Below are 27,599 nucleotides of genomic sequence, written 5' to 3' on the forward strand. Positions count from 1 at the left end.
AGGCAGGCCCGGCGCGGAGGCAGGCCCGGCGCGGAGGCAGGCCCGGCGCGGAGGCAGGCCCGGCGCGGAGGCAGGCCCTGCGGGGCGAGGCAGGCCCGGCCCGGCGGCACCGGGCCCGCGCGGGCGGCCTCCGCCAGGCGGCGGGGCTGCAACCGGCGCGGCCGCGCATGCGCGCCGGGCGGCGCGGCCCCGCTCCCCGCCGGCATGACGGCCGAGCTGCAGGCCCCGGGCGGCGGCGGCGGCGGCGCGGTGAGACGGCGGGCGGGGGGGGGGGTTCGGGGGGGGCTGCTCCCGCCCGCCGCGGCGGGGCCGGGGCCGGGGCCGCCGCCGCGCCCGCCGCCGCCGCGCCCGGCCCTCCCGCCTTGCCCCCTCGGGCCTTGGCGGCCCCGCTTCCCCTCAGGCCCGCGGCCCTGCGCGCCCCCGCCCGGAGCCCGCTCGGTGCGGGTTTGCGGCGCTTCCCGGCGCGGCCCGGCCCGCAGGGCGACGGCCTCGCTTCGCGTCCGGCGGCAGCCGTCGCCTTGCGGCTGTTTCATTTCAAATGGGCTTTAGGCGCTGGCTGGACCGTTCGCGGCGTTTGCCTTTAAAACCGTCGTGGATGAAGCACGGCGCGGCCGTGGTTTCTTCTGCGGGATGCACGCCGTCCGCTCCGCGGAAAGGCGCACGGGTGGCTCGGGGTGGGCTCCTCACGACGGCTTCCTCCTCTGCAAAGAGCCGGAGTTCGCTTTCTCCTTTCCCTCTCACGCAACCAGCATCTTCTCATACCCATTAACAAAACCCGTTGCTCCTAAACATCAGGGCTCTGCAGAAATTGTCTCTAAAGGGACCCGGACCCGAGCGCGGAACAGGACGCGTGGCTCACCGCTCCTCCTAAGAGAGCACCTCACCATAAGCTGCGGTGCTCTCGGCTCACGAGGTCGGTGTGCGCACGCAGGGACTGCGGCCCAGCGCGGCCCGAATTTACGCGGGCGTCTGCGCTTCCCTGTAGCATCTCCGCGCTCTCGGGACGCGAGAGAAACGCTTCTGAGAGGCCAGCGTTAAAGGCATGAGCGGGAAGGAGGTACCGCCCTTTTCGTTGCGTGTCTAGAACCTGCATTTGCGCGGCAGCGGTTTCCCACTTGCGCGGGGACGATGTCAGGACGGTGCCTGATGCGCGGGAGCGCACGGTGATGGAGGAGGAGTTCGCTGGCCACCGCTTCTTCCCTTGATGGATCTTGGTTTGTGAAAGCCTCGGTCAGGAATGCGGGCATTGTTCCTTGCTGCCGCCTGTGGGTTTTTAGCCCTCTTCATAGCCATTTTCCCGCTGCGATAAAAAGCACAGCTGAGGTGCAGAGGCTGAAGGCCGTGGCTCTGCGTGCCTCTTCTGCGCGGCCGCCGCCACCTTCCTCCTCCTCGCACACTGTTATTTCTGGAACCCCCTTGAACTCCTGCACCGCACTTGCACTCTTCCCCGCTTGCAGTTTCTTATCAAAACAAACTACTACTGAGCGCGGTGAGTCGCATTAGAGCCAGGAAAATGGCAAAACCTTTTGGGGTTTCATCGCTCCCTGCCCGACTGTAATTTCTGTCTGCCATACCCTCCTTCCTCTCAGCCTCTTGGTTTTGTACTCATCTCCTGTTGTTGTAATTTAATACTAATAGCATTTTGGTTTGGGTTGTTATTTTTCCAGCAGGTAGGAGTTTGGTTTGGTTTGGTTTTTCAAGTGCGGTGTGTATTAATAGTGGCAGCACACTGGAGTTAATTACCAGCTCTGGAGCTTGTTTTAAAGCACCATGGTGCGTAACCTCAAAAAGCAATCAACCAGACTAGTTATGGCAACAAAACCACGCGCGCTCCCCAAAAACCTAACAAATTTGTTGCTCAGAGCGTGGTTCCCGGTGGCTTTTGTGGGCTGCCAGTCGGCCGCAAGCCTCTCGAAACTCTTTGTACGGGATAAGCTCTGCGCTGTTAATACAAACCTTTCTTCTCAAAGGCTGAATAAAATTGCGCTGGAAATGGTTAGAATATTAAGTGGTAACTTAGAGCGGTGGATCAGTAATTAGCTTTTATGGTTACGGCAGCCTTTGTTAAATCCTCCTTCTGGTGAAGCAGAAAACCCCTGAAAATCATGCCCTGTCCTGCCTCGGATTTCGTTGTTGTAATGCACTTTATTAGCGTGGGGTTTTTTTTCCCCAGTGGAAAAATATGCCCTGCAGCGTTAGGTGGGGTTAGCCGACAAGCACGCCGCTCGCTAAGGTGGCGAAATTAGCAACATGATATAAGCGGTTCGCCTTTGTGAAAGTATGCCCGTCCCGAGCCTCGTACCCTTGGCTCCTTATCGCACGGTTCCTCCTCGTGCCCCTGGCTGGGCCTGGGGCTTTCGAGCGCATCTGGGCTTTTCTCGGGACTAAAAGAGCGCGCGGGATGGGTTGGGGGAGGTGCGCGCGCACACACGCTTTGTCTTGTAAAAGTTGAGCAAAAGTAGTATTTTAGGGGGGACTATCAGGAATAACTTGTCGGGGGAATTCCCATCAAAAAATGGTCTAGGAATTTTTTTTGTTCTAACCACCGGTACGGGTGCGTGCTCTCTTTACGGTATTTGTGCGTGGAGAAGCATCTGTCAGCAGTATGGATGGAGGGCTGAAAGAAGTAGGTAACTTACTGCTCGCTGGGTGGAACTTGTGCTCCAATGGCATGAAAGCATCTTAAAATTTGTCCCAGTGTTGAGAGTAAGTAGAACCTTGAATTTATTTGTCTGTAATGTTGCCGGTTAAGATTAATTAAACGCGTGCTCTTAAACTGGGATTCGTTGGACTGTGCTGACAGCGGGATCCTAGGTAGCCTTTATAAATCAGGCATATGCGATACAGTCCCGGCTGTTTTTCCTGCTGTAACGTCCTTCCCGTACTACGTGTGATGCCGGTGCTACGGAGCTGTATCTCGCGGCGTCAGGTGTCACCCGGACTGAGCCGTTGGCAGCAGCAGCTGAACTGCAGCCGCGAAAGGGGGGCGGTGAGACCCTCGGCATCGGGGCTCGCTGCTGGAAGGGGCTCCTCGTAGAGAGCTGCCTCTCCTGATAGCCGGTTGACTGAAGTTATTCCTGGCTTGGTAAGCACAGTGACCGCTCCTGGGGTAAGCCAGAGCTGCAAAGATTTGATAAGTCTGTTAAAGAAAATTTCTGTAATTGTTTTTTTAGCGATTGAACCAGTCAAAGAATAGGTTGTTGACTGTGGCTTAGAGCCTAGAACGCCTATCTCGCCAAACCTCGAGTGGCCTGTGCAGTGGGGGAAGGAGAAGCGCTAGCAGCCTCTCGGGCCCTTCTTCTGACACCTTATTGTCAGTGAGAAATGACATGCACAAATGGCATGTGCGGCCAGGCTTAAAATAGCCCCTCGCCGATGCCCTGAGAACATGCGGCCTCCTTATATGTCCCGCTGCACATGCCGCTGCTGCCTGGGGGAGGGGGTGCCCGCTCCCACCGCAGGTGCGGTGCATCCGACAGCGGGGATAGCGTTTCCTCTCAGGCCTGCTGACGTGCTCGTGAGGACACAGTGGATTGAATGTTGGTCTGTATATCTAGGGGGGAAAAAAACGGAGTACAGTGTTCAAGCTGATGTTGGTATTGCCCTCGGGCAAGTGTGACTGGGGTTTTGTGTCAGTCTGTCAGTAAAAAGGAAAGAAAGAAGCAATACTCCGGTGAGCCCTCGCAAGCCTTGCAGAAATAGCTTGATGTCTGTCCTGGTCACCTTTTCACACGAGCTTTCTTTATTTCTTGCATGTAGGATTGCCAGATGCTTTTAAACCAGCTGAAAGAGATCACGGGAATTCAAGATTCAGCTTTCCTTCACGCGGCTCTAAAGGTTTGTGCCTGTTCTCATTATTCTGTCGAAAGGAGACCTCTGAATTTGTCTCAAAAGTCAGGCAAGTTCAGGCCCTCTCAAAACATAATGCACGGGTCGGATGTTCGCTGGCATGTCAGTGGGCTGATAATGAGCCAGTCCTCGCTAAAATAGTCAGTGCGTGGCCTGTGAAAGCGATACAGGGTGTGCTGCACGGAATAATTTGGTTCATGTAGGAGGCGACGGGTAAATCCTCCGCAGTTTCTCTGCCGCTCGCTCGTGCTTCATTCAGGCAAACCTGTGAGGCAAGCAGCTACGTGAGGCCAGCATTTGCCGGTGTCAGCAGGGAACATGCAGTTTTGGGGTTTGTATGTATTCGTCCACATCTGGCCCAAAAACCCCACGCTAAGTTGAGAACAGTTCGTTTTCCTAACACAGGCCTTAAAATCTGTGCTGCGGCAGCGCGTGCTGTGCTAAAACATTGTAAACGTTTCCTGGAAGTTTCGCTCCTACGGGGCTGTTATCTGTGCGTTGTGGTAAACACAAACTTAGTGGGTCAGAGTAGGTTTTTCTCCATGTAAACTGCTTCAGGAGTTCTGGACAGCTGCAATGACATCAGTAGCTTTGTGGCTGCTGGTTGTTTTGCCTATCACCAGAACAGTCGTCTGTGCTCCAAAGTGAAGGGACACAGGAATCTCGGGCCCTTGGAGAAGCAACGTTTACCTGGAAAGATTCCTCCTCGTAGTGGGTGTTTTGGTATTTATAAATTGCAGTGTTAAACTGGCTGCAACCACATCAGTCTGGAATCATCGGACGCTGTCCGTCCTCTTGAGATGTAGCAGCAGGATGTGGGCTGTGCTGAAAGTACACAGAGAGGTTTGTTTAAGGAAATTCTTAACTGTTTCACGGAGAAATAATGTCCAGAAAATGTTAGAATACATTTAAAGGAGTTTAGCCCGTAGCGATGGTCTGAAGAAAGCCCTAGCTCAGTAAGAGACGTAGGTCTTGAAAGCCACAGAGGGTTTGATGCCTGTGAGGCTCTCCCGGTGGCAAAGTACCCTGTCGCGCTTCAGGCCTCCTGCGACTACTCGGATCTCTTGTGAGGGAAATGAAATTAGTTAATGGAGCCTATATTGTCCTAGTAATAAAGCCAAAGTGCATTCCAACAGAGAAATTCAAGCCTTCGTTCTTTTCGGTTTTTACTACTGCTTGTCACCAACAGATTGCTCTCTCCCATGGCCAGAGAAAGCAAAGTTGGTGGCGGAGTGCCTATCTCTACCACGGACGCATTAAATGTCATGCAAATGTAGATGAAGTAACCCTGGCGCTATGGATTTTTTTTCCCCTATCATTCTGCTAGGCTGCTAATGGAGACCTAATGGAAGCAGTCACCTTCCTGACAGAGGAGCACGCTCGGGAACCGGCTCAGGACACGGCTGCTGCAGAGCCGTCCGCTTGGGAAGGGAGCGCTGTGGGCAAACAGCTCCCACAAAGTAAGTGCTTCGTCTCTGCTCACCCTTAGGGTTTCCCGAAAGGGGAAGCGTCGGTCCTCCCTGCTTCTGCCAGTGAATCCCTCCAGCTCCTGTCCTGGCGCTGATCCGATTTTGCCAGTGCTCGCCACTTGCCGTGGGACATCCCAGGGAATTAAACCTTCCTGGTGAAGGAGGGCTGCATCCGAAAGGAGAGTGCTTTAATAGCGTTTTAATAGCATTTGGAGGTGACACGTCATAGTTACAAAGCTATCGTTGTTTTAAACAGTTGGTCTCGGCTAACGCAGAAAACCCAGAAAGCTCCTAAAGCAGAGCAAGCAGAATAGAGAACTGAATCCCTGTCAAGGATCATACATTTCTTTCTAACAGCATCTGCTGGCAGAGCAGGCAAATGGAGTGTTTGGCAGCGTATTTTCATGAAAACTTGAAGTGTTGTTTGAGCTAGCAGTTTGGCTACCTGAAAAATGTTTTTATAAATGTTACGGGTATTGGCAAAAGTGGGCGGTCAGTTTGGTACATTTAGATGTAAAAAGCGTAATTGTAGTCTGAGGTTGTTGAGAATAGTTTCTTTAAAGCTTTTTGCTAATGACACAGCTATTAACTGGAGCTTTCCCAAGCGATGCTATCAGCGGACGGGTTCACAATGCCAAAAACCTGTGCTGGGAGCTTTGAAGCAACACCCGGAACAGTGCGGCTGCCCTTTGTTCCACTGTATAAGGCTTCCACCTCTTCCAGAACTACTCATTTTCCTTTCTCCTTCTTTCCTACGTAGCTAGTAGATGAAATGACTCATAGCTGAGCATCCTGGCATGAGTGAAGGAAGCAATTCTGTGTGATTGTGCTGATTTTATTGGAATCCTTTTGTTCTCGAAACAGGGTTGGTTGTCAACACTGATGTCAAGGCACAGCACACATAAGCAGCAGCTGATGTTCCTGTTTCATTATTTCGAGAGATTCTAAATGTTCTCTCAAGCTCTGAGTTTGGGCGTAAGGAAATCTGGCCAGTACACAGCTGCACGGTCTGTCCTGTTCTCCTCACCCCGCCCACTCAATGACTTTTTAGGTTTCCTAGCATGATCCAAACTACAAGGATTTGTATTTAAAACTTGAGCTAGAAAATTACGCTCTACCAATCGAAAAATCATATTTGTGAGGTGTAACATTTTTCTAGAAGCTCCTTTTAAAGAAAACGTTTCCCTGCTCCCGGTGGAAAACTGATCAGAATGCTGCCTCCGCTTCTAGGTGTTACTGCTGCACCTACCCCTAACAACGAAGATGACCTCCACGCAGTCGACGCCTTCAGACCACTGGAATCGCCAAAAGCTCAGGCTGCAGAAAGAGATGCTGCTGAAAGGTCAGTGGGTCCATAAATTGGTTTTGGTTTTCCCAGGTATCGTAAGGGGATTCTTAAGCTGGTAACTGCAAAACAAACATAAACCGCCTGCCGGAGGTATACCTGCTGCTTGCAGAAGGTGCTTGGGTCGTTATTGCCTTCTGGGTAGTTGACCTTTGCTTCTGGGGCAGCACTGCAAGGGGATGGTTGAAATAGAAGCAGCAGGTTTAGTTGTGGCTTACCCAATCCCTGCTGCTCTTGCTGACGTGCCACCCAAAAGGATGCCATGCTGGCATTGTGGCGCCTGTTGAAGCACCTTGCAATCTCATGTGTCGATTCACCTCGCGCCAGTCGCTACGTAGCTGTCTCCTTGTCACTGTGGGCTGGATTTGCCTCCCGTAATGACTAAGGGCACCAATTTTGTGTGCAGCTAGTTCATGGAGAGAAACGTGCCTACGTTATTACCTCCTTCCATTGTTCCGAATTGTCTTGCAGTCATGTTTTCCATCCACCTCACTTGAGAGTTGAAACCTTTCTGGAGTCAGATAAGACGCCTGTTGCGCTGGGTGCCACCCGCCAGCGCCCGGCTGCAGTGTCCCGCTTGTGACTAGGGGGGGAGTAGGGTTCCCGTAGTCCTCGAGAATCTCTGTGGGCTGGTGTTTTACAGCACGGTGTGCATCTTTTGTGGCAGACCCCAGGAAGCGCATTCTGCTGAAAACAAAAACCGCTCCAAAAGGAAACGCTGTGAAGTCTGGGGAGGGAACCCCAAGCAGAATGACTGGAGAAGAGTGGGCGACTGGCCCGTTGGAATGAAGAATATTGGAAATACATGTTGGTTTAGCGCTGTCATACAGGTAATCCGATCGAGAAGTTCTTCTGGAGTTGCTGCGGTCCTGGAGTCAAAATGTTTGTCAGTTAGAATTAAATATGCAGCGGCTGTCTGAAGTCGTCGTCATATGCAGATGAGTGAATGTGAGTGTGCTCAAATGAGACTTCTGGTTTTATTTGATACGGTTGTGATTTATTCTGGGCGTGCACAGAAAGAGCCGAAGAGCAGTTGAATAGACTTTGCGTAAAAATAGATCCAGATACATCTAATCTGCATGTAGGTATGTAGGGTTTTTTTGGTGCAGCGATGTCCAAATGCTTACTGAATGACAGAAGCTTGACTGGCAAAGTGAACTGATAATTTAATTTTACTGCAGTTATTGTTGGCGCCATGATACACGGTGTATCATATTCCAGCTAATGGAATACACTGGCATAGATGCTTGAACGAATAAGCAACTAGACAGCATGTATTATTAGTGATAACCTAAACACGAAGAGACAACGATAAGTGGAACCAAACAGATTTGTCTCTTCTAACCATTTCACGTCAGCACATAGACGTTAATCGATCGTACGTCTCCAGCTTTGAGGGGAAGTAAGAAAGCTTCAAGTGTCAGAAAGCTCCTTTCTCACCGTGACTCGTTCCTGGATGCTTTCTCTAAGCTTGCCTGTGCAGAATAGAATACCCTTTCCTAAAATGGTTATAGATATCCTAGAAATGGCAGGATGAGATTTTGTTCTTTGGGGGGTATGGATGCGCTGGTCCGGCACAAAGACTGCTCACTTCCTAAATGTTTATTTAGTACCACGAGGCCATCGAAGAATTCAAAGTTAACGAAAAAGCTGTCGAGTAAAAGAGTGACAAATGGGCATCAAATTGCAGTGAGTCGCATCCTCGCAGGTGCTGACTGGTCTTTCCCTCTCCTTTCCTTTCAGTCTCTGTTTCAGTTGCCAGAATTTCGGAGGCTGGTCCTCGGGTACTCCCTCCCACAAAATGTGCTCGAAAGTTGTCGTAGTCGCACTGTAAGTTTTCATCGAGTAACGCTGTAAAGTTTCCCTCTTTTGTGGTACGCTGTTCTGCTCTTTCTCAGAGCAGATTTAATTTGGGGCCATCTGAGACTCCTGTTCCTATGTTAATGGCTTTCAAATTGCCACGCTGGGCTAAAGACAAATTTGGGAAATACTTTTCAAAGACAGAATCCCTGTAGAAAAAAATCAGATGCTTCCCGTAAAGCTTTCCTCTAGAGCTTCTTTCTCACCGTGGTGTGGGGATAAATTTGTCCCGTAAATCTTCTTTGTTAGCTCCAGATTGTTCATGTGTTTGCACGCACCACGGAAGAAGCGGTATTTGCACCAGTCTGAAGGTCCCTCTAGCCCCGGTACCTTCTGAGAGCGGTCAGCAGAAGGCGCTTAGAAAATATTTAGAGAAAAAGGCGTACACAGAATTGTCCTTGGCTTGTTTCATCATTCTAGCTTGTGGCCACCACCGTTTAAGAGACTTTGCTTTACTTGCTTTCATGTGTGCTCTTGATACTCTAAAAAACCCAAAGTGCAGACAGAACCAATCCATAAATTCACCGGGTTTTGCCTTCTGTTTTAGCAGTTAGTACTTCTGGCACTCTTCTCTAAAGATTTTGTTTCGGTTAAATTTTTTCTCCCTTGCGTCCATCGGGAGACCAGATTGCTTCCGAGAAATGACACTGCCTGTCTTTCTGCTTTTGTCCTTTTTAACCTCTCCTCTTTCCTTGGTCGTTAGCGTACCTCTTAAGGTATGTGCATGTAGTATTCTGTAGCACTTTGGTTTAAGATGCTGCTTTTTTTGAGTTGCAGGAAGGATTTGGCTTTTCTTCTTTTTGCAATGCAGGGAAAAAGAAATATTGCATTCATGCAAGAACTTCAGTGTCTGTTTGCTTTAATGCTGGGGACACGTCGCAAGTTTGTAGACCCTTCTGCAGCACTGGAACTCTTGAGGGATGCGTTTAGATCTGCTGAAGAACAGCAGGTAAAACTGCATTAAAAAGCCTTTTGCTTTCTTCAGAACAGCACTCGCAGCCACGGCAATCCTATTTCGCTTCATCCTGCTATTCCTTTCAGAGGCCTCTTCCCATGTTTGTCAACTGACAAGCAGCTGTCCCTGTGTCATTTAGGCGAAATGTACGTGCTTGCTAATTAAACAGCCAGCGTAACAGTGCTCTACCCGGTGCCATCTGGGTAGTTGGGTAGCGATCACAATAATTTCCTCTGATCTAGCTTTCTGATGAGCAGAGTGTTCATTATCAGTCTAAATCAGCACAGCGCTTCAGTTTCACACTGCTTTCGGCTGGGTAGGTACAGCAATACCAGTCGGGTTGTGTTCCAGGAGGTTTGTGAAACCAGGAGACCGTGAAAACGCGTTCTGGTTGGTATTACGTTTGACTCTCGCCTTTTGTCTCTCTTCTAGCAAGATGTGAGTGAATTTACGCACAAGCTACTGGACTGGCTGGAGGATGCGTTCCAGCTTGCTGTGAACGTCAAGTGAGTCTTTTGTGATCTCGGGAGTTTGACCTGACACTGGGGAGAAACCGATTTTAAATGCCACACCTTAAGAACCGAGAGGGCTTTAAATGAAAATGTTGTAGTAAACGAGAGTGAGTTTTTTGTTTACTGAGGATGATGCTCCTTAAGCTCGGAATAAGCTTATGAAGTGTTATGTGTATGTTTTCTGTACATAAGCGTAGGACTTTATTCAATGCCCATATGGCCTGCAGAATAAATAAGTTCCCCTTTTTAGGGGAACTCAACAGAACTGGTGTACGTGAAAGATCCATTTTTTTGGAACTGCATTTCAAAAGGTAGCACCTTCACTTTTTTCCCCCCCCTTGCCAGTGTAAGTGTTACAATGTGCTTGTGAGCATGGAGACAGATGAGAAGCTTCCTCTGTATTCTGTGCTTGGATAGAAAGCTTTACATTTGACTGTAGGAAGGTTCCCAAGCAAAGGCTTAGGTTATGACTTGGGGCTCTTTTGCAGCCCACGGCTGCAAATGAATGTGTGCTTTTTCCTTCTGAAACAGGAGCCCTGGGGACAAATCTGAAAACCCAATGGTACAACTTTTCTACGGGACTTTCTTGACCGAGGGTGTCCATGAGGGTGAGTGAAGGGTTTGGTAGATTCACGTTTTAACTCCTTTGAGTGTTTCGATTTATAGCAGTGACGAGACAGGATTTTGTTGCACGTGCCTGATGAAATTGCCTAGTTCTTTAAACTTGCAAATGGTCTCCTTGATAAAATTGTCTGTAACATTTATAAAGTCTGTCTTCTGAAAACCTTAAATACTTGCAAGTGCTCATGTACTTGAAAGCGCTTTTTATACGGAGGCTTACCCTGACAGACGTGTACACAGAGAGCTGCATGCGGTTCTGTTCTCGCAAGTAGCGCCTCTGGTGCTGACAACAAACTCTTTTGAGTTAACCAGAGTTTTTTGTTCTCTTACGTTAGTTCACGAGTTTTGTATCGTTTCCATCATCCAGGCAATACCTTTTCCAAGATCGAAGCCTTTGGTCAGTATCCCCTTCAGGTAAACGGTTATCGAAACTTGAACGAGTGCTTGGAAGGAGCCATGGTGGAGGGAGAGATGGATGAGGCGACAGCATCTCAGTCAGTGAAGTATGGACAGGAGGTTAGTTCTACGTTCTGTTTTCGAGCTTTTCGTTGCCTGCTGCGGAAAAACGCAACGTGTACAGCGCAGTGGTGTCTCGGTATATTTTGATAACTTGAAATGGCAGTTTTAAACATCCCCTAAGAATTGAATACAAAATATTTTCTGGATACCTGGAATCTCGCATAAATGTATGTTAGTGTTACATGGCGAGACACTAAGTCTTTGCTTATTTGTAAAGGTCTGTTGTCCTGTATAACCAGTTCGAGGAGTTTGTTTTAAATTAAAAAGGTAACCATCTGCTTCTGATGCCAGTGTGATAAAGTCTCTCTCTTTCTATTGAAGCCTACCTGTACCTGAGTAGGGGGAGAACCACTGCCTCCATATTTTCGGAGGGTAAAAGTACAGTGCTAAACTCCATGGTATGCCATTTGGAATTTGTATCTTTCTCCCTATTACAGTGTGTGTGTTTTTTTTCTTCTCATTTTCACTCTTACCTTCTGACTGTGCTGATTTTTTTTCTCTTTTTCTTTTTTTTTTTTAAACCTCACGAATCACAAACCAATCATAAAATACTTAGTTGCAGCAAAGTAGAAGGCGAAGGTGTACCGTTACATTCAGCATCCTACATGTGTAAGAGCAGCTGAGAGGTTAGCTTAGAGAAAGACTGGGAAATAACATTAAGACATTTGCAAAGGTGTCTGGTGTAGAGGGGGCAGGGAAAGGTGTTTCAGTTCTATGAGAGTGCCTGAAAAATGCGTTACTGTGGTTTAAACTCGCGAAGGAGAAATGAAGTCTTGGGCGGGTAAGCCCTGTCTGACTCTGGATGCAAATGATTGCTTCTGGCTCTCCTAGTTCCTGCCTGAAGCTGTCCAAATGCATTTGCAGCAGATGTAGGTGAAACTGGTGTAGGCTGGTGCCGGAGACAAAGGGACACAGGGAGCTAATCGGGCAGGTTCTTTTCACTCCAAGCTTTTTAGTTCCTCCAAATCCTTTTCCGGAAGATAAGGGAAATTGGGCTAATCCTGGAGATGTTCTAATCATTCTTTGTCTGTGCGGATAGAGGGGAAAAGGCTCTGGCTTTATTTCTCAGAAATCTGACTGTAAAAACTCTGCGTCTTAATTTCACTTCCTAGGATGTCGTGGCTAGAGGACTGCATGATAGGGGACATAGAGAATAAGGTGCATTTTGTCTTTTGAGAACGTAGGTGAGCGTACTGAAGCTGAAAGCGGCAGTGGGATTAACGAGAACTTACATTTCTCCTAGATAATAGGTGTGTAAATCATTCCTTCTCTGTTTTTATGTCCTCTTGTTCTGAAGATTGGGCTGCTTCTCAAAAGGCTCTGCTACCTGGCCATTTCCTTCCAAAGTTGTTTAAAAATAATTTAAAAATACACCTTCATCGTAACTATTTTAGATCCGCGCGTGTGCTGTTGCACTTTGGTGTGGGGCAGATTGATTGTGGCAGGACATCTGACGTGAATCCTGCAAAGGAAAATGAGCTTAGCGTGCTCCTCCTGAGTCCAGCAGGGAGCATTGTCTGGGTGGTGCCATGCTAAGGTAGGCGAAGGACACCTCTGGCAGTGGATGCTGGAAGTATTTGTGACCCCAGGAAGAGAGAGAGGAAGCGTAAATTCAACCGAGAATTTTTCTTTCAGCATGGCTCTTTGAAACAGTGGATGAAACGGACAGAAAGTGGGTTTCTTCTCTGAATCTCCTCAGTTGAATAGTTTGTAAATAGACTGAGAGAGGATAAGGAGCCAGGTACTGCTTAAGGACTTCTCTTTTGTTCTTCATCATTGCATGTGATCTACATTAGAAAAGAACTCTCTTGGAGGCTCTTAGCTGACATCCAGAGTTTGTGTAGTGTCTGCTAATTGTGTAAAATTCAGTGCTGGACCCATTAATCCATCCAGCTGGATGCATCAGGCAATGAAAAGTAACTTTCTGAAAGCTATTATGAGGCTTTTTCACGGTAAAAATGTAAAATGCGAGCAGGAATTTTAATCTCGTAAAATTTGGCTTTCCGACTAGTCACTCCGTAAACAAAATACGTACTAAATCAGTATTTAAAGACAAACAGACATTTAAGATCAGTCTAAAATCATTTAGGATCGGTCTAAAATGTGCTGTTTAGCAGTCATCTTAAAACAAGTCCCTTTGGGGGCATTTCTGCTTTTGTTACAGCGCTGGTTTACAAAACTCCCACCGGTACTGACCTTTGAACTCTCCCGATTTGAGTTCAATCAGTCACTAGGACAGCCAGAGAAAATTCACACCAAGCTAGAATTTCCCCAGACTATTTATATGGACAGGTGAGTTGTTCCCTTGTACGGTACGTTTAAAGCTATTGCTTTATTGTAATTAAAGAAATTAAAGAGGTCGTGCGGGTGAGCAAGGAAGGATTCTGAAGTATTTATGAAAGATTGTGCATGTTAGCAGTAAATAAATCTCATGTGGCGGGGCTCTGTATTTCTCTGGTTAGGTACCTCTACTGCAGTAAAGAGCTTATTCAGATGAAGAGAGAAGAAATTAAGAGACTGAAGGAGAAAATGGTGATGCTGCAGCAGAAACTGGAAAGGTAGGTAGTCAGCTAGCTTTATTTTTGTGCCCTGTGGGAGCATGCAAATGCTTCCTTTCAAATGAGTTTTCTAATAGAAGAGAAATTGGTAGAGGAAGGACAAACAGAACCGGGTTTGCTCTGGGAAGTGTGGAGTGAGGAAGTGCGTTTTCAAAAACAAACCCGCGGTTTTGATGGTTTCTGACTATTACTGATGCTGTTACACGCATAAATTCTTTAAATAGTACCATTGTCCCTGTCAGCTATGTTGGCAAGTTTCAGTGAGGAAGCCCAGTAATACATTAAAAAGGAACTACGTTACTTTCTATATTAGATGTCCCCTCCACAGCTTAGCACTTGGTGTTATTTACTGGGGAAGGAAGGAGATAGACAGCAAAGATCCGGTTCGTGGACAACCAGAAGATTTAATTTTCCAGGTGCTTTGTGTAAACGTCCTTTTAATCAGCATTAAACTTGCTTACAGTTTTTATTTTTAAAATGACAGTTCTGTGAACAAGTGGCAGGCAAAGAGGTGCGCTGTGTCGCAGTAGCCCTGGTGGCGTCTGCGCTCAGTGAGGTTCTGGTGGGCGTCACGAAAAGGGTTCGTATTTAGGCCCATGTGTAGCATCCTACGGGGTCTAGCTGGGATGGAGTGAATTGTCTCCACAGCAGCCAGTTTGGTTTTGTGACGAAAACAGTGCTGCTAGCACACCAGTGTTTTGGCTGCTGCTGAGCAGTGCCCCGCAGCCTCAAGGCTTTCGAGGTCCGCTGGTGGGAGGTGGTGAGTGCGTCCCTTTGCATCGCCTGGGGCTTTCCCTTCCTTCCTTCACTGGTTCAACTGTGTCCGTCCCGACCCGGGAGTTTTCTTCCCTATTGCTCTTCTGTTGTCCCTTCAGGTGTAACCAAACAGGCACATTCCTTCATTCATGCAACATCTTGCGTTTTTCTGTAGCTACATGAAATACGGCTCTGGCGCAGCCCGCTTTCCACTGCCCGACATGCTCCAGTATGTTCTCGAATTCATCGCTACAAAGCCAGCTGTAGCTGTTTCTTCTGCTCAGGGCTCTCAGACAACGCTCCTGCAGTCCCAAGCTGAGCCTCGCGTTCTGGATGTGCTTTCACAGCCGAATGGGTTAGTAAACAGAAATAAAAATAATTCGTAGGGGAACACTTTGCCTTTCAGCTAAATGCTCCTGGTTTGCATTCTAAAGCTTGGGCCCCTCACTCCCAGAGAGACATGGAGGGGCTGGAGCGTGTCCAGACAAGAGCAACGGAGCTGGGGAAGGGTCTGGGGCACAAGGCTGATGGGGAGCGGCTGAGGGACCTGGGGTTGTTCAGCCTGGAGAGAAGGAGGCTGAGGGGAGACCTCCTCGCTCTCTACAGCTGCCTGAAAGGAGGGTGTAGAGAGGTGGGGTCGGGCTCTTCTCCCAGGTAACAAGTGATAGGACGAGAGGAAATGGCATCAGTTTGCACCAGGGGAGGTTTAGACTGGATATTAGGAAAAATGTCTTCACCGAAAGGGTTGTCCAGCACTGGCACAGGCTGCCCAGGGAAGGGGTTGAGTCCCCATGCCTGGGGGTATTTAAAAGCCGCTTGGACGAGGTGCTTAGGGCCGTGGTTTAGCGGTGGACTTGGCAGTGCTAGGTTAACGGTTGGACTCGATGATCTTAAAGGTCTTTTCCAACCTAAATGATTCTGTGTTTCTAAAAGTGGGTTATTTCTCTGAGCACTTGTGAGCTTGATGCCGTAATGTATGAATGCCTGTGCAAGTAGTCAGTTGCTACTTTGCTCGTAATGTGGTTCTGTTTGTGGAAATATCACGCTGCATCTAGTCTGTTCTCTTTCCTTTTCCAAAAGCATCACCATATTCCTTGCCTAAGCAGCAATTCTGAGTTAAATTATGTGCTCTTTTTGGTTAGGCTACTAATTTTTTTTGCTTCATCACCCAGTAAATGACTGCAATATTGGATTATTACAAACCTGGCCAGCATGGTTGGTTTACACTCTAAATTAAGCTGAGTAAATACATGAGTTTCTTAGTAGTAAGGGAAGGAGTTTTTAGAATTGCTCGTTGTGGATCTGTGCTTACAGAGTTCTGTAAGAATTTTAGCTTTTATTTGTCCTACATTTGCATTTGGTTTGTTAAGGTAGAAGCACATTTCGAGGTACTTGTTCTCTTTACATTTTGTACTGTCCTGGAAGGGAAATCCTGCTCTGGCTCCGGAGCAATTTTTGTTTGGTTTATTTCATACTGTTTTCCAAAAAGAGAAGAAAACAAAAGAAAGATTGAAAAACCTGTCCACTACTCTTGGATTTTGCTTCACAGCATACTAGAGAAGAAGGATACTAGGACTGAAGATGCAGCTTTCTTTTTGGCAAATCCCTCGCCGCCGGAAAAATCAAGTATGCCGCTCCAGCCTCCTGGTTCGCCAGCAGCAATGTCTGAACGTCCAGCTCCTCACGTGGTTTCCGAGGAAGAGCTGAACCTTGTTCGGACGTGTCTGCAGCGATGGAGAAAGGAGATTGATCAAGACGTGCAAGGTTGGCCCCAAATATGTTTGTTGAGGTTCTTCTGTTGAATGCCAGCCTCGTTTCCCCTCTGTTGCTTCAGCTGGATGCATCCCGATCACCAACTAATCTTGTGGAGGCTTCAGCCCTGGTGCTAAGTGTATTTGATAGCTACTGCATGGCTTCAAACTTTTTGAAGTGACAGGGGCCAGAATAGCCTGATGAGTAGTCATTAATTTTTATGTATTTCTCTCATTTGTGATGTTCTTGGCAGATCTGAAGGAGTCTATTACCAGAATCAACCTGTCCATTGAACAAATGTACTGTGACCCTCTCCTCCAACAGGTAAGAAATGCAGCTTCGTTAGGTAAATATTAAACTGGTATTGCTGATACTGTTTTTTGTTAGTAGCTGTCAGTTTAAGCCGTCCGCTTTATTGCATTTTTAAAAATCCCAATATTATGATGAAGCAGAGAAGGGATTCTTTATGAAAATCTTGTTGCTTTTTCTCTTAAAAGTCAGTTCTCGCTTAGTAGGAAATTTACCATCTGAATCAGGAGTCTTGTACCAGGCTGCAGCTATGAACGGATTTGCAATTTTTGTGCAGAGGTCAGACAAATTCCTTTACTACAAGCACGTCTGAAAACTGTGTCCGTGTGAACTTGCAGGTTCCCTATCATTTGCACGCGGTCTTGGTACACGAAGGGCAAGCAAATGCTGGTCACTACTGGGCCTACATATACGACCAGCCTCGAAAAAGCTGGCTCAAATACAACGACATCTCGGTGACAGAATCATCGTGGGAAGAATTGGAGAGAGATTCATTCGGAGGCTTGAAGAACGCCAGTGCCTACTGCCTGATGTACATAAGTGATAAGGTGTCCCGCTTTGTTGCAGGTACTGGAGCCAAAACTGCTGGTTGATGCGACGCTTGTGTATTATCTTGTCTCTCTAGCCTGCATGATCGTTACGTGCCTCAGCTTCTCTTTGGCACAGTTGTCTTTGGACAGCGCAAAAAACTTCACCCCAGATAGAAGGGAAGTAATTTGCTGCGTACTCGATTCATTTTGAAATCCCCGATAGGGTTGAAAACGGAAGAACGAACGGTACTGGTGAGATTGGGTGCAGTACTTTATGTATTATTAATGGGTATAAATATTCAGGCTCCCCATTTGCCACTTCCAACAGGCATCTGTGGCTGCTCTTTTCCACTTTGACTCTATATAGTTTATATGACAGTGTTTCTTTTATAAGGGCATGTGAAACACCTTCTACTTTATTTCTCCCGTTTTTATCACGCTTTCTGACGGGTTGGCTTGCTTTTTAGCGATAGCGTTATATTGAACCTAAACGGGGCTCTCTTTTTATGCAGCCTTTCCTGGTGCACGAGTTACTGGTAACAGTGGCTTAGACTTGCAAGTATGCCAATGTATAAATAGTTATGTGGAGAAATTATCGTGCACGTGGCACTATACATGGCAAACAGCTGTAGAAGAACCTAATAATTTCACGCGTGGTTCATTTTGATGTAATAAATAGAAAGAAACAATGGAGAACTGTCACTCTGTTCATTGCTAAATATGGCTGATGAGGATCTGGAGGTTGTTCTTTGTCTGTCTTCCTATGACAGTTCCGTTTCTGAAATGAACCCATGATTTCTTTCCCCCCTATTTAATGCCATTTTTGCTGGTTTTGAAAGATGCTTTGCTTTTACAATGTGTGCGTAAGAAATATCTGGTGTAGAGAATTGCCGTTTGCTTTTGATGAATTTTAAGACTTTTCTAAAGCTGATACTACTTGGGTCTTGTGCTATTTTAAACTGAATACTGAAGTAGATCTAAAAAGCGTTGAGAAATACCAGCACGACACTCGTGCTACAGAATCCGTGCGGTTCCCTATCTTTATGTGCTATGTAGTGTTGCAGATAGCATGTCTCCAGCTGAATTGTGACTTTTCCGGCAATTGGCGGTGTAAATGCTGTTCTCTGTGCAATGGTAGCCCTTGAAGAAAGATGTATTTCTGACCTGCTGCATCAGCAGGCGCTGTTTCTGGAATGTCTCTGTGATAAATGCCATCCAGTGGTAGAATGAAACCCGGTTTTGTTTCAGATAACTCCATAGATCTGTCTTTATTTTTGCACTTTTGCTTATGAATCATCTTAAATTACAAAGCTAGCAGAAAGTTGGGCTTTTTCCCATTCATCCCTCAGGCAATTTGATTGTGGCTTTCCATAATACTGCGTATTTGTTTGGTCTCTAACGGTGCTGTCCCGCTACTACGCGTTTCGTTATACGCCAGTCCTGCTTTCCTTCCAGACAAGGATGACGGCTCAGAGGCTGGACAGTTTCAGAAGGAAGTCGAAGCCTTGCCCCCAGAGCTGAGACACTACATCCAGGAGGACAACTGGCGGCTCGAGCAGGAGGCAGAGGAGTGGGAGGAGGAGCAATCTTGCAAGATTCCTCAGATGGAGCCTTCACCCGCCTCTGAATCGCAGGACCTCTCTTCTGAATCAGGACCAGGTAATACCACGTCTGAATTTGCAAACCGTGTTGGGACTGGCAACAACCAGCTGGTCAAAAATACCACTGTGTTGGAGCCTTGCATAAATTTCTAGATCTCTGGGAGAAACTGGTGATGAAGTAGCAAAGGCAGCTGGTGGAGGCTCTGTCCTGGCAATACGAAAGGCGATTCTACTATTTTTGCATGTGCGTCCTTCCAGGCTTGTCACCAGAAATGCTGGTTTCCATTCATTTCATCATAATGGGCTAATCTCATTTCACTTCCAGACTTTTTTTTTTTTTTTAATAAATATCGAGTAGAAAATGTTCGAGTGCTGTTCTCTGGAGTGGGAAAGCGTTACTTGGCAATCCCTGATAGCACGTGCCATACCCACTGAAAAGGGCTATGCACAAGCTCATGGTGAAATGCCTTCACCTCTGGGATGAATGCAGCAGCTGTTTAATCCTGCATAGACAAGCTACAAAACATTTTGGAACGAGAGAGGAGAAGTCTTGCAGTTCGTGCTCACTAATACCACACTTCCGTCCCAACAGATCAGTCTTCAGTCTGTGAGCAGAGCGTGCGCTCTCTGTCCTCTGAACACGCCATGATTGCCAAGGAGCAGACTGCCAAGGCCATTGCAAACACCGCCGACGCCTATGAGAAGAACGGCGTTGAGGCAGCTCTCTGCGAGGTAGGAGCTGAGCCCTGGCCCAGGACGGAACCCGTTCTCGTCTTTGAATCGTTCTTCTTGACAGACCTTTGCTCTTTCCATTTCTGCGTGATTCTGTAGCTGTGCCACGTTTAACTCGGTCCCCTTTTGCTTTCCTGTATTTTGCTTTGGTTTTTCTCACTCTTTTTCTTCTTTTTCTTCTTGGCCACAGCCCAAGGAGGTAGAACCAATGAAGGCCCAACCGGGAGAAACAGCATTTACAGTTCAGGCAGAACAGCCGCAGGACGCTAAAGAAACAGAGTCTGCTGCCCACACTAGCTCACAGGTCTCTGAAGTGGAAATCCCCAGTGTGGGGAAGATTCCCGTTAGATCCGATGCAGATGGATATAATGAGGAGGTACACATCCCAGTGCAGGGGTTAATTACTGCTGGTCATTAACCTCTAACTTTGTAGTTAGCTGGCTTTGAGCTTTCCTAAGATTGGGTATGATCGTAGTCTGCCATTGTTGTGGTTTAGCCCCAGCCGGGAGCTAAGCACCACGCAGCCGCTTGCTCACTCCCCCCCGGTGGGATGGGGGAGAGAATCAGAAGAGTAAAAGGGAGAAAACTCAAGGGCTGAGATAAAGACAGTTTAATGGGGAAAGCAAAAGCCGCGCACGCAAGCAAAGCAAAGCAAGGCATTCCTTCACTGCTTCCCGTGGGCAGGCAGGTGCTCAGCCATCTCCAGGAAAGCAGGGCTCCAGCACGCGTAACGGTGACTTGGGAAGACAAACGCCGTCGCTCCGAACGTCCCCCCCTTCCTCCTTCTTCCCCAGCTTTACGTGCTGAGCACGACGCCACATGGTACGGAACAGCCCTTTGGGCAGCTGGGGTCAGCTGTCCTGGCTGTGCCCCCTCCCAGCTTCTCCTGCACCTGGCAGAGCACGGGAAGCTGAAAAGTCCTTGACCAGTGCGGCAGCAACTACAACATCTCTGTGTTATCAACACTGTTTTCAGCACAAATCCAAAACATAGCCCCACACCAGCCACTATAACGAAAATTAACTCTATCTCAGCTGAAACCAGGACAGTCATGGAAACCATGCTGTTTACAAAGTACCGTTTCCCACTGTGGAAATGAAGAAGGCCAGACCCGATTATTCAGTAATTTCGTTTCTAAACGCCATCAGAAAAGCAGCTCTGTAAAAGCGCTCGACCGTTAGATCTGCACGTTGTTCCTTTAAGTCTTGTCTCTGGCACAACTATATCAAAATTGATCCTAGCGGTATTAATTTATTTACAAGCCTCTTTACTGCCTTCAGTTAGAGTTTCGGCCCCTCTCTCAGAGAACATTAACCGCTAATAGCAGAACTTACAGTACCCTAGCTACTGCTTTTTTGAAATTTGACTGTTTAACTGCACTCACACATATTCAAGCAGTGTTTTGGAAGTTCAGTCTTCTTCACAAGTGCAGTTGGATTTCACATAACTACCGAGACCGTTACTCCTTGAGTATGTTTCATACGTGCTTGTATGAAGTTGGCACAATGAAACGCTCCGCTGTGAGGCGCTGCTCTCATACGTATCGCCTAAGAAGATTGGGTGGGACGCAGAGGGGATGCAGCTGGTGTGCTTTACGTTCTCACTTGGCGAATTGACAAATTCAGGGCCTGGAGTGACCAGCCTTTAGACCGTTAAGTGCTTAAAAAAAGCCCTGCATGTAACGTGCATGTGATAGATGGAGTAAGTAGCGTACAAGTAAATCAGAGCTGTGGCTTATTCCACCTGTATTCATACGATTTCCTTTAAACCGTATCTTTCGCAAATGTATTCCTTTCTTCACCGTGCCTTCTCTTCTTTCCCTGTCTGTTACCCTTTCCCTTGTTCTTGTTTCTGTTTGTTTTCCTGCTTTCGTGGTAGGTGATGCTGAGTCCAGCCATGCAAGGTGTCATCCTGGCTATTGCAAAAGCCCGCCAGACCTTTGATCGAGATGGGTCTGAAGCAGGGCTTGTTAAGGTATCTTATTTGTTTGCTAAATCCTATCGTATGGATATCTGTTCTCACGGAATGAAGAATCTGTGCTATATTGACATGTCAAGAATGGGAAGGGAATGGTTGGTGCGGTTTTTCTTTCATTAATGGCCTTTCTGCCCTGCATTTCTGGTTCTGCTCTCTTATTGTGACAACACACCCTTCCGTTCTAACAATTTTTAGAGCTTGTAAGAACTCCCTCCTCCCAGGAGAAACAACAACCTTTTTTTTTTTTCTTTTAACTTTTCACTATTTATTCTGCTTATTCTTTTAGTACTGGTAATTCTCTTGGTCTAGGTTATAAAAAGTAGACTTTCTTTGCGTGCGTTGCAGAATCTGTTGTCTAGGTCCTCAGTATGATCGTCAGAAAATAAACCAGCACTCGTCAATTTTTTTTTTTTTGTCCTGAACACGTGCGCTTACCGTGACCTCCCTTGTAAAATGTGTCCTCAAGAAATGTATGCATAGAACAGAGGGATCTGAAAGAGTAAGCTCCGCTGAATGTTGAAGCTGGTGTTAGATTTTACAGGCAGGTAGATTTAACTACAAAGGCCACGTGGGAGAAATCACCCGTGCTATTACTATGCAGGAGTAGAAATCACAAGAATCTCTTGCACCTTACTGCAGATACAAGCGTATTACAATCGATTTTTACAACCTCAGCACTTGCAAGAGGATTACCCAAACTGTCTAAGGCAGCTATATGCCCCCCTCTCTGACAGGCACCTTGGTGCTTCTGAAAAGCTCGCGCTTCCTGCGTGTGGTTTGCCTGGGTGTGGGTGCCTTTTCTTTATAGTTCCAGCTGTTCCTAGGCTTCCGTTCACCACTAGACCGTAACCCAGCAGCAGAGGCTAGGTATCGCCCCTGGGAATCCCGTCGTTACAGGACAGGTTTAAGCTTCGTATCGGCTGCCGTGGCATTCCCAGGGGCAGAAGAGCGGACGTGTTAGCACGTGTGTTTCGTTGGCAGGCGTTCCACGAGGAGTACTCCAGGCTCTACCTGCTTGCCAAAGAGACCCCGACCCCTCAGAACGACGCCCGGTTGCAACACGTGCTCATCTACTTCCTGCAAAACAACGCTCCCCAGCAGGTGGTGGAACGGACCCTTCTTGAGCAGTTTGCAGACAAAAACCTCAGCTACGATGAAAGGTTTGTGCCGTGGATTCCGAGGTGAGGCTTTCCCCGCCTGGAAGCAGCCGGGGCCGTTGTTCTGATTTTTCTCATCTCTGCTTACATGGAGCAGGTCAATTAGCATCATGAAGGTAGCACGAGCAAAGCTGAGAGAGATTGGTCCCGACGATGTCGATATGGAGGAGTACAAGGTAAGGGAGCGGAGCGCCGCCTTTGATCCTTCACGCTGTCAGAACCAGCGCTGTCCAAAGCGGCCCGTGGGAAGCGGGGAGCGTGGCGCGGAGTGGCGCCAGCGAACACAGCAGTCGCTGGCACGCCTGTCGGCAGCTTCCTTGCTGTCTGAAGCGTGCGTCTGCAGAAGGGTGCTGAAAGGGAGAAGGAATACGCTGGGAATCTCCTGAGCTTTGAGGAATGTCCGTGCAGTTGACTGAGTTGATTTACGTGTCGTTTAATGTTGAAACCCTTCAAAGGGTAAAATCCCATGTGCTTTGGAGTTGCAAAGGAGTGTAAAACGCGCGTGTGCGTGCTACGGGTGAAGCTGACGCTCTGCTTTCTTGCTGCTCCTCAACAGAGATGGCACGAAGACTACAGTCTTTTTCGCAAGGTGTCCGTTTACCTGCTGACAGGGCTGGAGCTGTACCAGAATAGAAAGTAAGTTGCTTTTCCTGGTGTGTTTGGATAAGATAAGCTACAGCCTAGAAGCAGAGGCCGCTTTGACAGAACAACGTCCCTCTGACCTCTGATGGCCACTTTGAGTTCAGCCTTGTATTTGAGGCCAACGGGCTTTCTTTTTGCCTTGCTAATAGCCCTGTCTTGAATCCACAGCCAGCCTTGGTTAACAGTTTAAATATTATGATGAGGCGCTAGCTAGTTTCTTAGTTGCCCCGAATTTTTCCCTCTGTGAAGCAGAGCTTTATATTTTCCTTTCCAGAGGTGGGTTTGCAGAAATGATTGCAATCACTTCCCCCCCACACCCCCCCTTGGACTCCTGTGTTAAAATTAAACTGTCTTGAATTGGTCATTATACTTGGTGTAAACACATGCTTTGGAGTGCTCCAGACTCTGAAGAATTTTAAAACGGGCCCTTTCTTTGCGCTACTGTTTTAGAACCTGTATTTTACATAAATAGCGCAGTATGGAGGACAGTGCCATTTTATGAAAGGTTTGCAATTTGAAAAGTGATTTTTCCAAGCTGGAAAGTAAACTGGCTTTCAGCAGTTATTCATGGATGGAAACGGAATTGAATTCTGAGGTGGTTAGCAGCGATGAGCTGCCAAATTCAGGGGGAAAACGGACAAGAGGCTGGGCGAGAGCGCGTTCGGTCGTTTCAGGGAAGCTCTGATCTCCGCCAGCTATTCTGTTTTCTCACCAGGGGGTTTACAAGCTAGAAAGATGTAAAGGAACTGAAAACATTGCCTTCTGCCCTTCTTTGAGTGCTCTCCCAAAGTGCGAAGTTCCCGGAGCAATAGAAATAAAGGTCAACGCTGGCGGTCACGCTTAGGCTAAGTTGTACCGAACTTGGCTTTGAAGGGCTCTTCCCAAGATGCTCGTTTGGCGCGCCGGGCAAAAAGGAGCATTAATTACTTGACGTAGGGCATCTGTTCACTTGTGCTTTGGCAAGGAAATAAAGGCGTTCCTGCCGGGCCTGGTGCTAGCTACCATTCAGGCCGAATGGGAGATGCTTCCTGAGCTGACAGGCCCGACGGCGCTGCGGTTGTGGCCCTGGCAGAGCCCGTGGGCTGGAGAGCTGACACTCTTCTTCTAGGTACCAGGAGTCGCTCACCTACCTGGTCTACGCCTACCAAAGCAACACCAAGCTGCTGCTGAAAGGAACCAACAGGGGAGTGAACGAATCGCTGATCGCCTTGTACAGAAGGAAGTGTCTCCTGGTTTGTACTGAGGAGCCCTATGCTCGCTCGCTCGCTCTTGGAGGGGAGGGGAGGGGAGGGAGCAGCCTGGGTGACATCGGCTCCTGTGGTGCGGCGCGCTGACCGGCCGCTCGGTGTGCGTTGCCCAGGGAATCCGAGCGGACCGTGTCCCCTTTTAGGAGCGCGCTTAATTAACGTCCGGCATTTTCAGGGAAGGTTCGGATGCTGCCGAACACGCTCTTGGGTTTTAACTCGGCGCTTGCGTTGTTAACCCGGTGGTTGCATCGTTTGCTGCCCATTCACTTCCTTCCCCCCCGGTATTTATTTCTATTACTAATGGCTTTCTCTGAGCAAAAGACGATGCCCTTTTCCACAGGGTGCGAAAAAAGTGCATAAAAATCAGATTTGTTTTTAGTTCACGCTCCACGGTTGCCAAGGCCAGTGCAGCTGTCTCTCTTGTGCCTACTACCGTTGCCTTCTGCCCCTTACTGAGTACCAGCAGGAGTATGGAAATCTAGGAAATAATAATTCAGTGACGGAATGTGCCGTACGGCTCTGGGGGAGTCTGGGTAAAGGCAGATCTGGATCTTGGCATCTCAAAACCAGAATTATAAATAAGCTATATGTACTCTGTACATATATGTATGTACTCTGTACATATATATAGCAAATTCCATCTATCTGTACAAATGTATATATTTATCAGTTTGGTTTCTGTGGAGCGATTCCTGTGATTAAACCCGGCGCCTGGTTCTGTTAGTCTTTGCGTCTCTGCGCGGCCGTGGGTGAAGGGGCCCGAGCCGTGCGCCTTTGCTGACAGCACGCCGATTATCTGAGGTCCGGGCTTGCTTTCTACAAGTCTGTCCCCTGCTTCTCCCTCCTCTCCTAGAAGCTGAACGAGGTGGCAGCATCTCTGTTCGTAAGTTGTGAAGAAGCTCGTGTGGCAGAGGGCATTAGCATCCTAAACGAGCTGATCATCCCCTGCATGCACCTCATGAACAACTTCGAGATCTCCAAAGAGGACCTGGATGCCATCGAGGTCATGAGAAACCGCTGGTGCTCCTATTTGGGACGAGAAGACATGGACGGTAGGGAACGGCTGCCGGCCTTACCTTTGGCCTGCTCTTTGTAGGCAGGGCAGCGTCTCGATCTGAACTAGAACGGAATTAAAGGTCCGTTTAAAACAATTCCTTAAATTCCTGGCGTTTGCACTGTAGCACGTCGGGGTGTTTCTCACGGTGAGAGGAGAAATGTATTGACATCGTCCATTGAGTTCTGTTACAGAAGAATTTAATCTTTTTTTGCACTAAAGCAGCAGAGGAAGGATTCCTCTTCCCTGAAACGCGAAAAGCGAATTTCCAAAGAACGGCTTGGCGTTACCTAGATGCGCTTTGGTGTTGGTTTGTCCTGCTGAATGCAGGGTTCCCCCTAGACGGCAGGTGGATGCTGGCAGGCTTAGGTGCAGAGGCATGCTCCCCTCCAGGAGGGAGGAGCGGGTTTGATCAAGTGGCCAGAAACACGGCCAGAGTTGCAGAAGACTGGATGGGGGAGCAGATTCGGGGGATCTCTGCATTTTGAAGAGAGGTTTGTCATTTTAGGGCTGAATTTCGGTTCTGGATAGCTGTTCTTGTTCTGTGTTTCCTTCTGCAGTCTGGAGTCGGGCTCCCACGACTCCCCTCGGGTCGTTCTTGTTAAGAGAAATTGGTTTCGACCCCCTTGATCTGTCTGTGAAGGTCTGGGGAGTCATGACAGGGTTTTTGTCATTAGCAGAGGGCAAACTTGCCGTAGGAAAGTAAGGGAAAACCACAGAGGTTTATTCTCATAGTACTGCTGTAAAGAACAAAAGTTGGGTAAATTTAAGCTAATACGCGAGTTTCCCATTCTCGGGCTTGCCGCAACGGCATTTACTGACACGGAAGGTTTTCAAGAAACAGAAGAGGCTGCTTGCACCTCCGGGCCACGTGAGCTAGCTCAAGCGCCACCCCTTTCTGCCTGCTGTTCTTCGTCCGAAGGTGCCTGTCCTTGAACGCGTGGTCCGGTGGCGTTGTGCGGTCTGCTCCTGCGGGACAGTCCTTTGCCAGGGCCGGCCGCTGCTGCCACGGCCTGAGACGTTGCAGGCTGTAACATCAAGTTACAAGAGCGCGCTCTGTTTGCTTCAAGTGCAAAGTCAGTATTTGAGCGTCGCCTTGAAAGACATAGTTCCTTCTGACTTACCGGCCGGTACAGCATCCTGTACTGGGAAAACGCCGTACCCCGGTGGGACGTGGCAGGGTCCCCAGGGCAGGCAGGTGGCAGCGGAGCTTCCCGCTTTGTGGAGCCCTGGGTAGGTGGCAGGCCTCGAGGACCGAATGAGGCCCGGGCCGGCAGCTGGCGCGCCGCCTCCTCTGCGTCAGCAGACGCTGCTCATCCCTGCCTGCGGGAGATGGGCGGTTTTCAGCGCTGGAGGATGATTCTCTAACAGGCGTCATAGCTTTTTAGCTCGTGGCCCTGGAGCCCTCTGCCATCTGGTCTTTCGCTGTTGCAGTGCCACTGACTGTTTCATCCTCTCCCCCTTGACAGCAAAACTGCAGATGAAGCTGGGCGAATTACTCCCCCGGCTCCTCGACTGCTCCACCGAGGTCATTGTTCTGAAAGAGCCCCCGAAGATCCGGCCCAACTCCCCCTACGACCTCTGCAGCCGCTTCGCAGCCGTGATGGAGTCCATTCACGGGGCCTCGACCGTGACTGTGAAATAGACTGCGGCCTCCCCGCCGTGGCGTGGCACAGGCGCTGCAGACCGCCTGCCGGCCCGGGGTCCTCGGGGCGGGCAACGTTTGAGAGGGAGAGGGAAGAGAAGGGGCGATTCGGATTCAGAGCCGTGTTCTTTGTAAATACGAACAAATAAAAAGCCGTATTGCACTTTTGAGATAAAATGTTCAGCGGTAACGCGAAGGACCTGAACCGCTGTCCTAGCATGACACGCCAGGTCCCTGGCAGCGCCGTCTGCCTGCCCCGGGGCCCCCAGGCCGTCTCGGGAGGTTCTTTGGGTTTGGCAACTTCCTAGACACGGATCCCTGGGCCCGGGACGGCAGCAGCGCGAGAGACTGGCTCCTCTGGTGAGCCGGGCTACAAGCTGTCGTTGACCTGTCAGACGCACGTACGTCTTCCTGACTGATTAGCTACCAGGGGTTATCCGTTCGGATCTTGGCAAGCTCCTGCTAGCAGGAGCCCGAGCGGTGTGATGAGGAAGCAGAGCGGAACGGTG

The 27,599-nt window shown here is 48.6% G+C and overlaps 1 protein-coding gene across 5 annotated transcripts; it reads left to right on the forward strand.

Moving 5' to 3' along the window:
- Window positions 1-99: 99 nt before the first annotated feature.
- USP28 (ubiquitin specific peptidase 28) lies at window positions 100-27,227 on the forward strand. 5 transcript variants are annotated; one of them, XM_072884445.1, is made up of 26 exons: window positions 100-249; window positions 3,760-3,837; window positions 5,177-5,309; window positions 6,549-6,660; window positions 7,331-7,493; window positions 8,407-8,493; window positions 9,335-9,472; window positions 9,911-9,984; window positions 10,522-10,598; window positions 10,979-11,127; window positions 13,295-13,422; window positions 13,593-13,688; window positions 14,620-14,799; window positions 15,994-16,208; window positions 16,450-16,520; window positions 16,844-17,072; window positions 18,491-18,694; window positions 19,229-19,368; window positions 19,559-19,744; window positions 21,247-21,342; window positions 22,327-22,505; window positions 22,600-22,678; window positions 23,059-23,138; window positions 24,253-24,376; window positions 25,245-25,443; window positions 26,915-27,227. In XM_072884445.1, the coding sequence occupies exons 1-26, from the start codon at window positions 205-207 to the stop codon at window positions 27,088-27,090; spliced, it is 3,438 nt and encodes a 1,145-aa protein (XP_072740546.1). In that variant the 5' UTR covers window positions 100-204; the 3' UTR covers window positions 27,091-27,227. The 5 variants fall into 5 exon arrangements, with proteins under 5 accessions (XP_072740546.1, XP_072740542.1, XP_072740543.1 ...); XM_072884441.1 differs by lacking the exons at window positions 19,559-19,744; window positions 21,247-21,342 and having other exon boundaries at window positions 101-249; XM_072884442.1 differs by lacking the exons at window positions 9,335-9,472; window positions 19,559-19,744; window positions 21,247-21,342 and having other exon boundaries at window positions 101-249.
- The last annotated feature ends 372 nt before the right edge of the window (window positions 27,228-27,599 follow it).

The sequence above is a fragment of the Ciconia boyciana genome, chromosome 20 (assembly GCF_034638445.1).
Source record: "Ciconia boyciana chromosome 20, ASM3463844v1, whole genome shotgun sequence".
NCBI lineage: Eukaryota > Metazoa > Chordata > Aves > Ciconiiformes > Ciconiidae > Ciconia > Ciconia boyciana.

Excerpts from the sequence above, each read along its gene's own strand:
- USP28 (XM_072884445.1), top strand. The coding sequence starts at position 205 with ATGACGGCCGAGCTGCAGGCCCCGGGCGGCGGCGGCGGCGGCGCG. Across the intron at positions 9,473-9,910 it reads GATCTGCTGAAGAACAGCAG|CAAGATGTGAGTGAATTTAC; the intron begins GTAAAACTGCAT and ends TCTCTCTTCTAG. Across the intron at positions 23,139-24,252 it reads GAGCTGTACCAGAATAGAAA|GTACCAGGAGTCGCTCACCT; the intron begins GTAAGTTGCTTT and ends CTCTTCTTCTAG.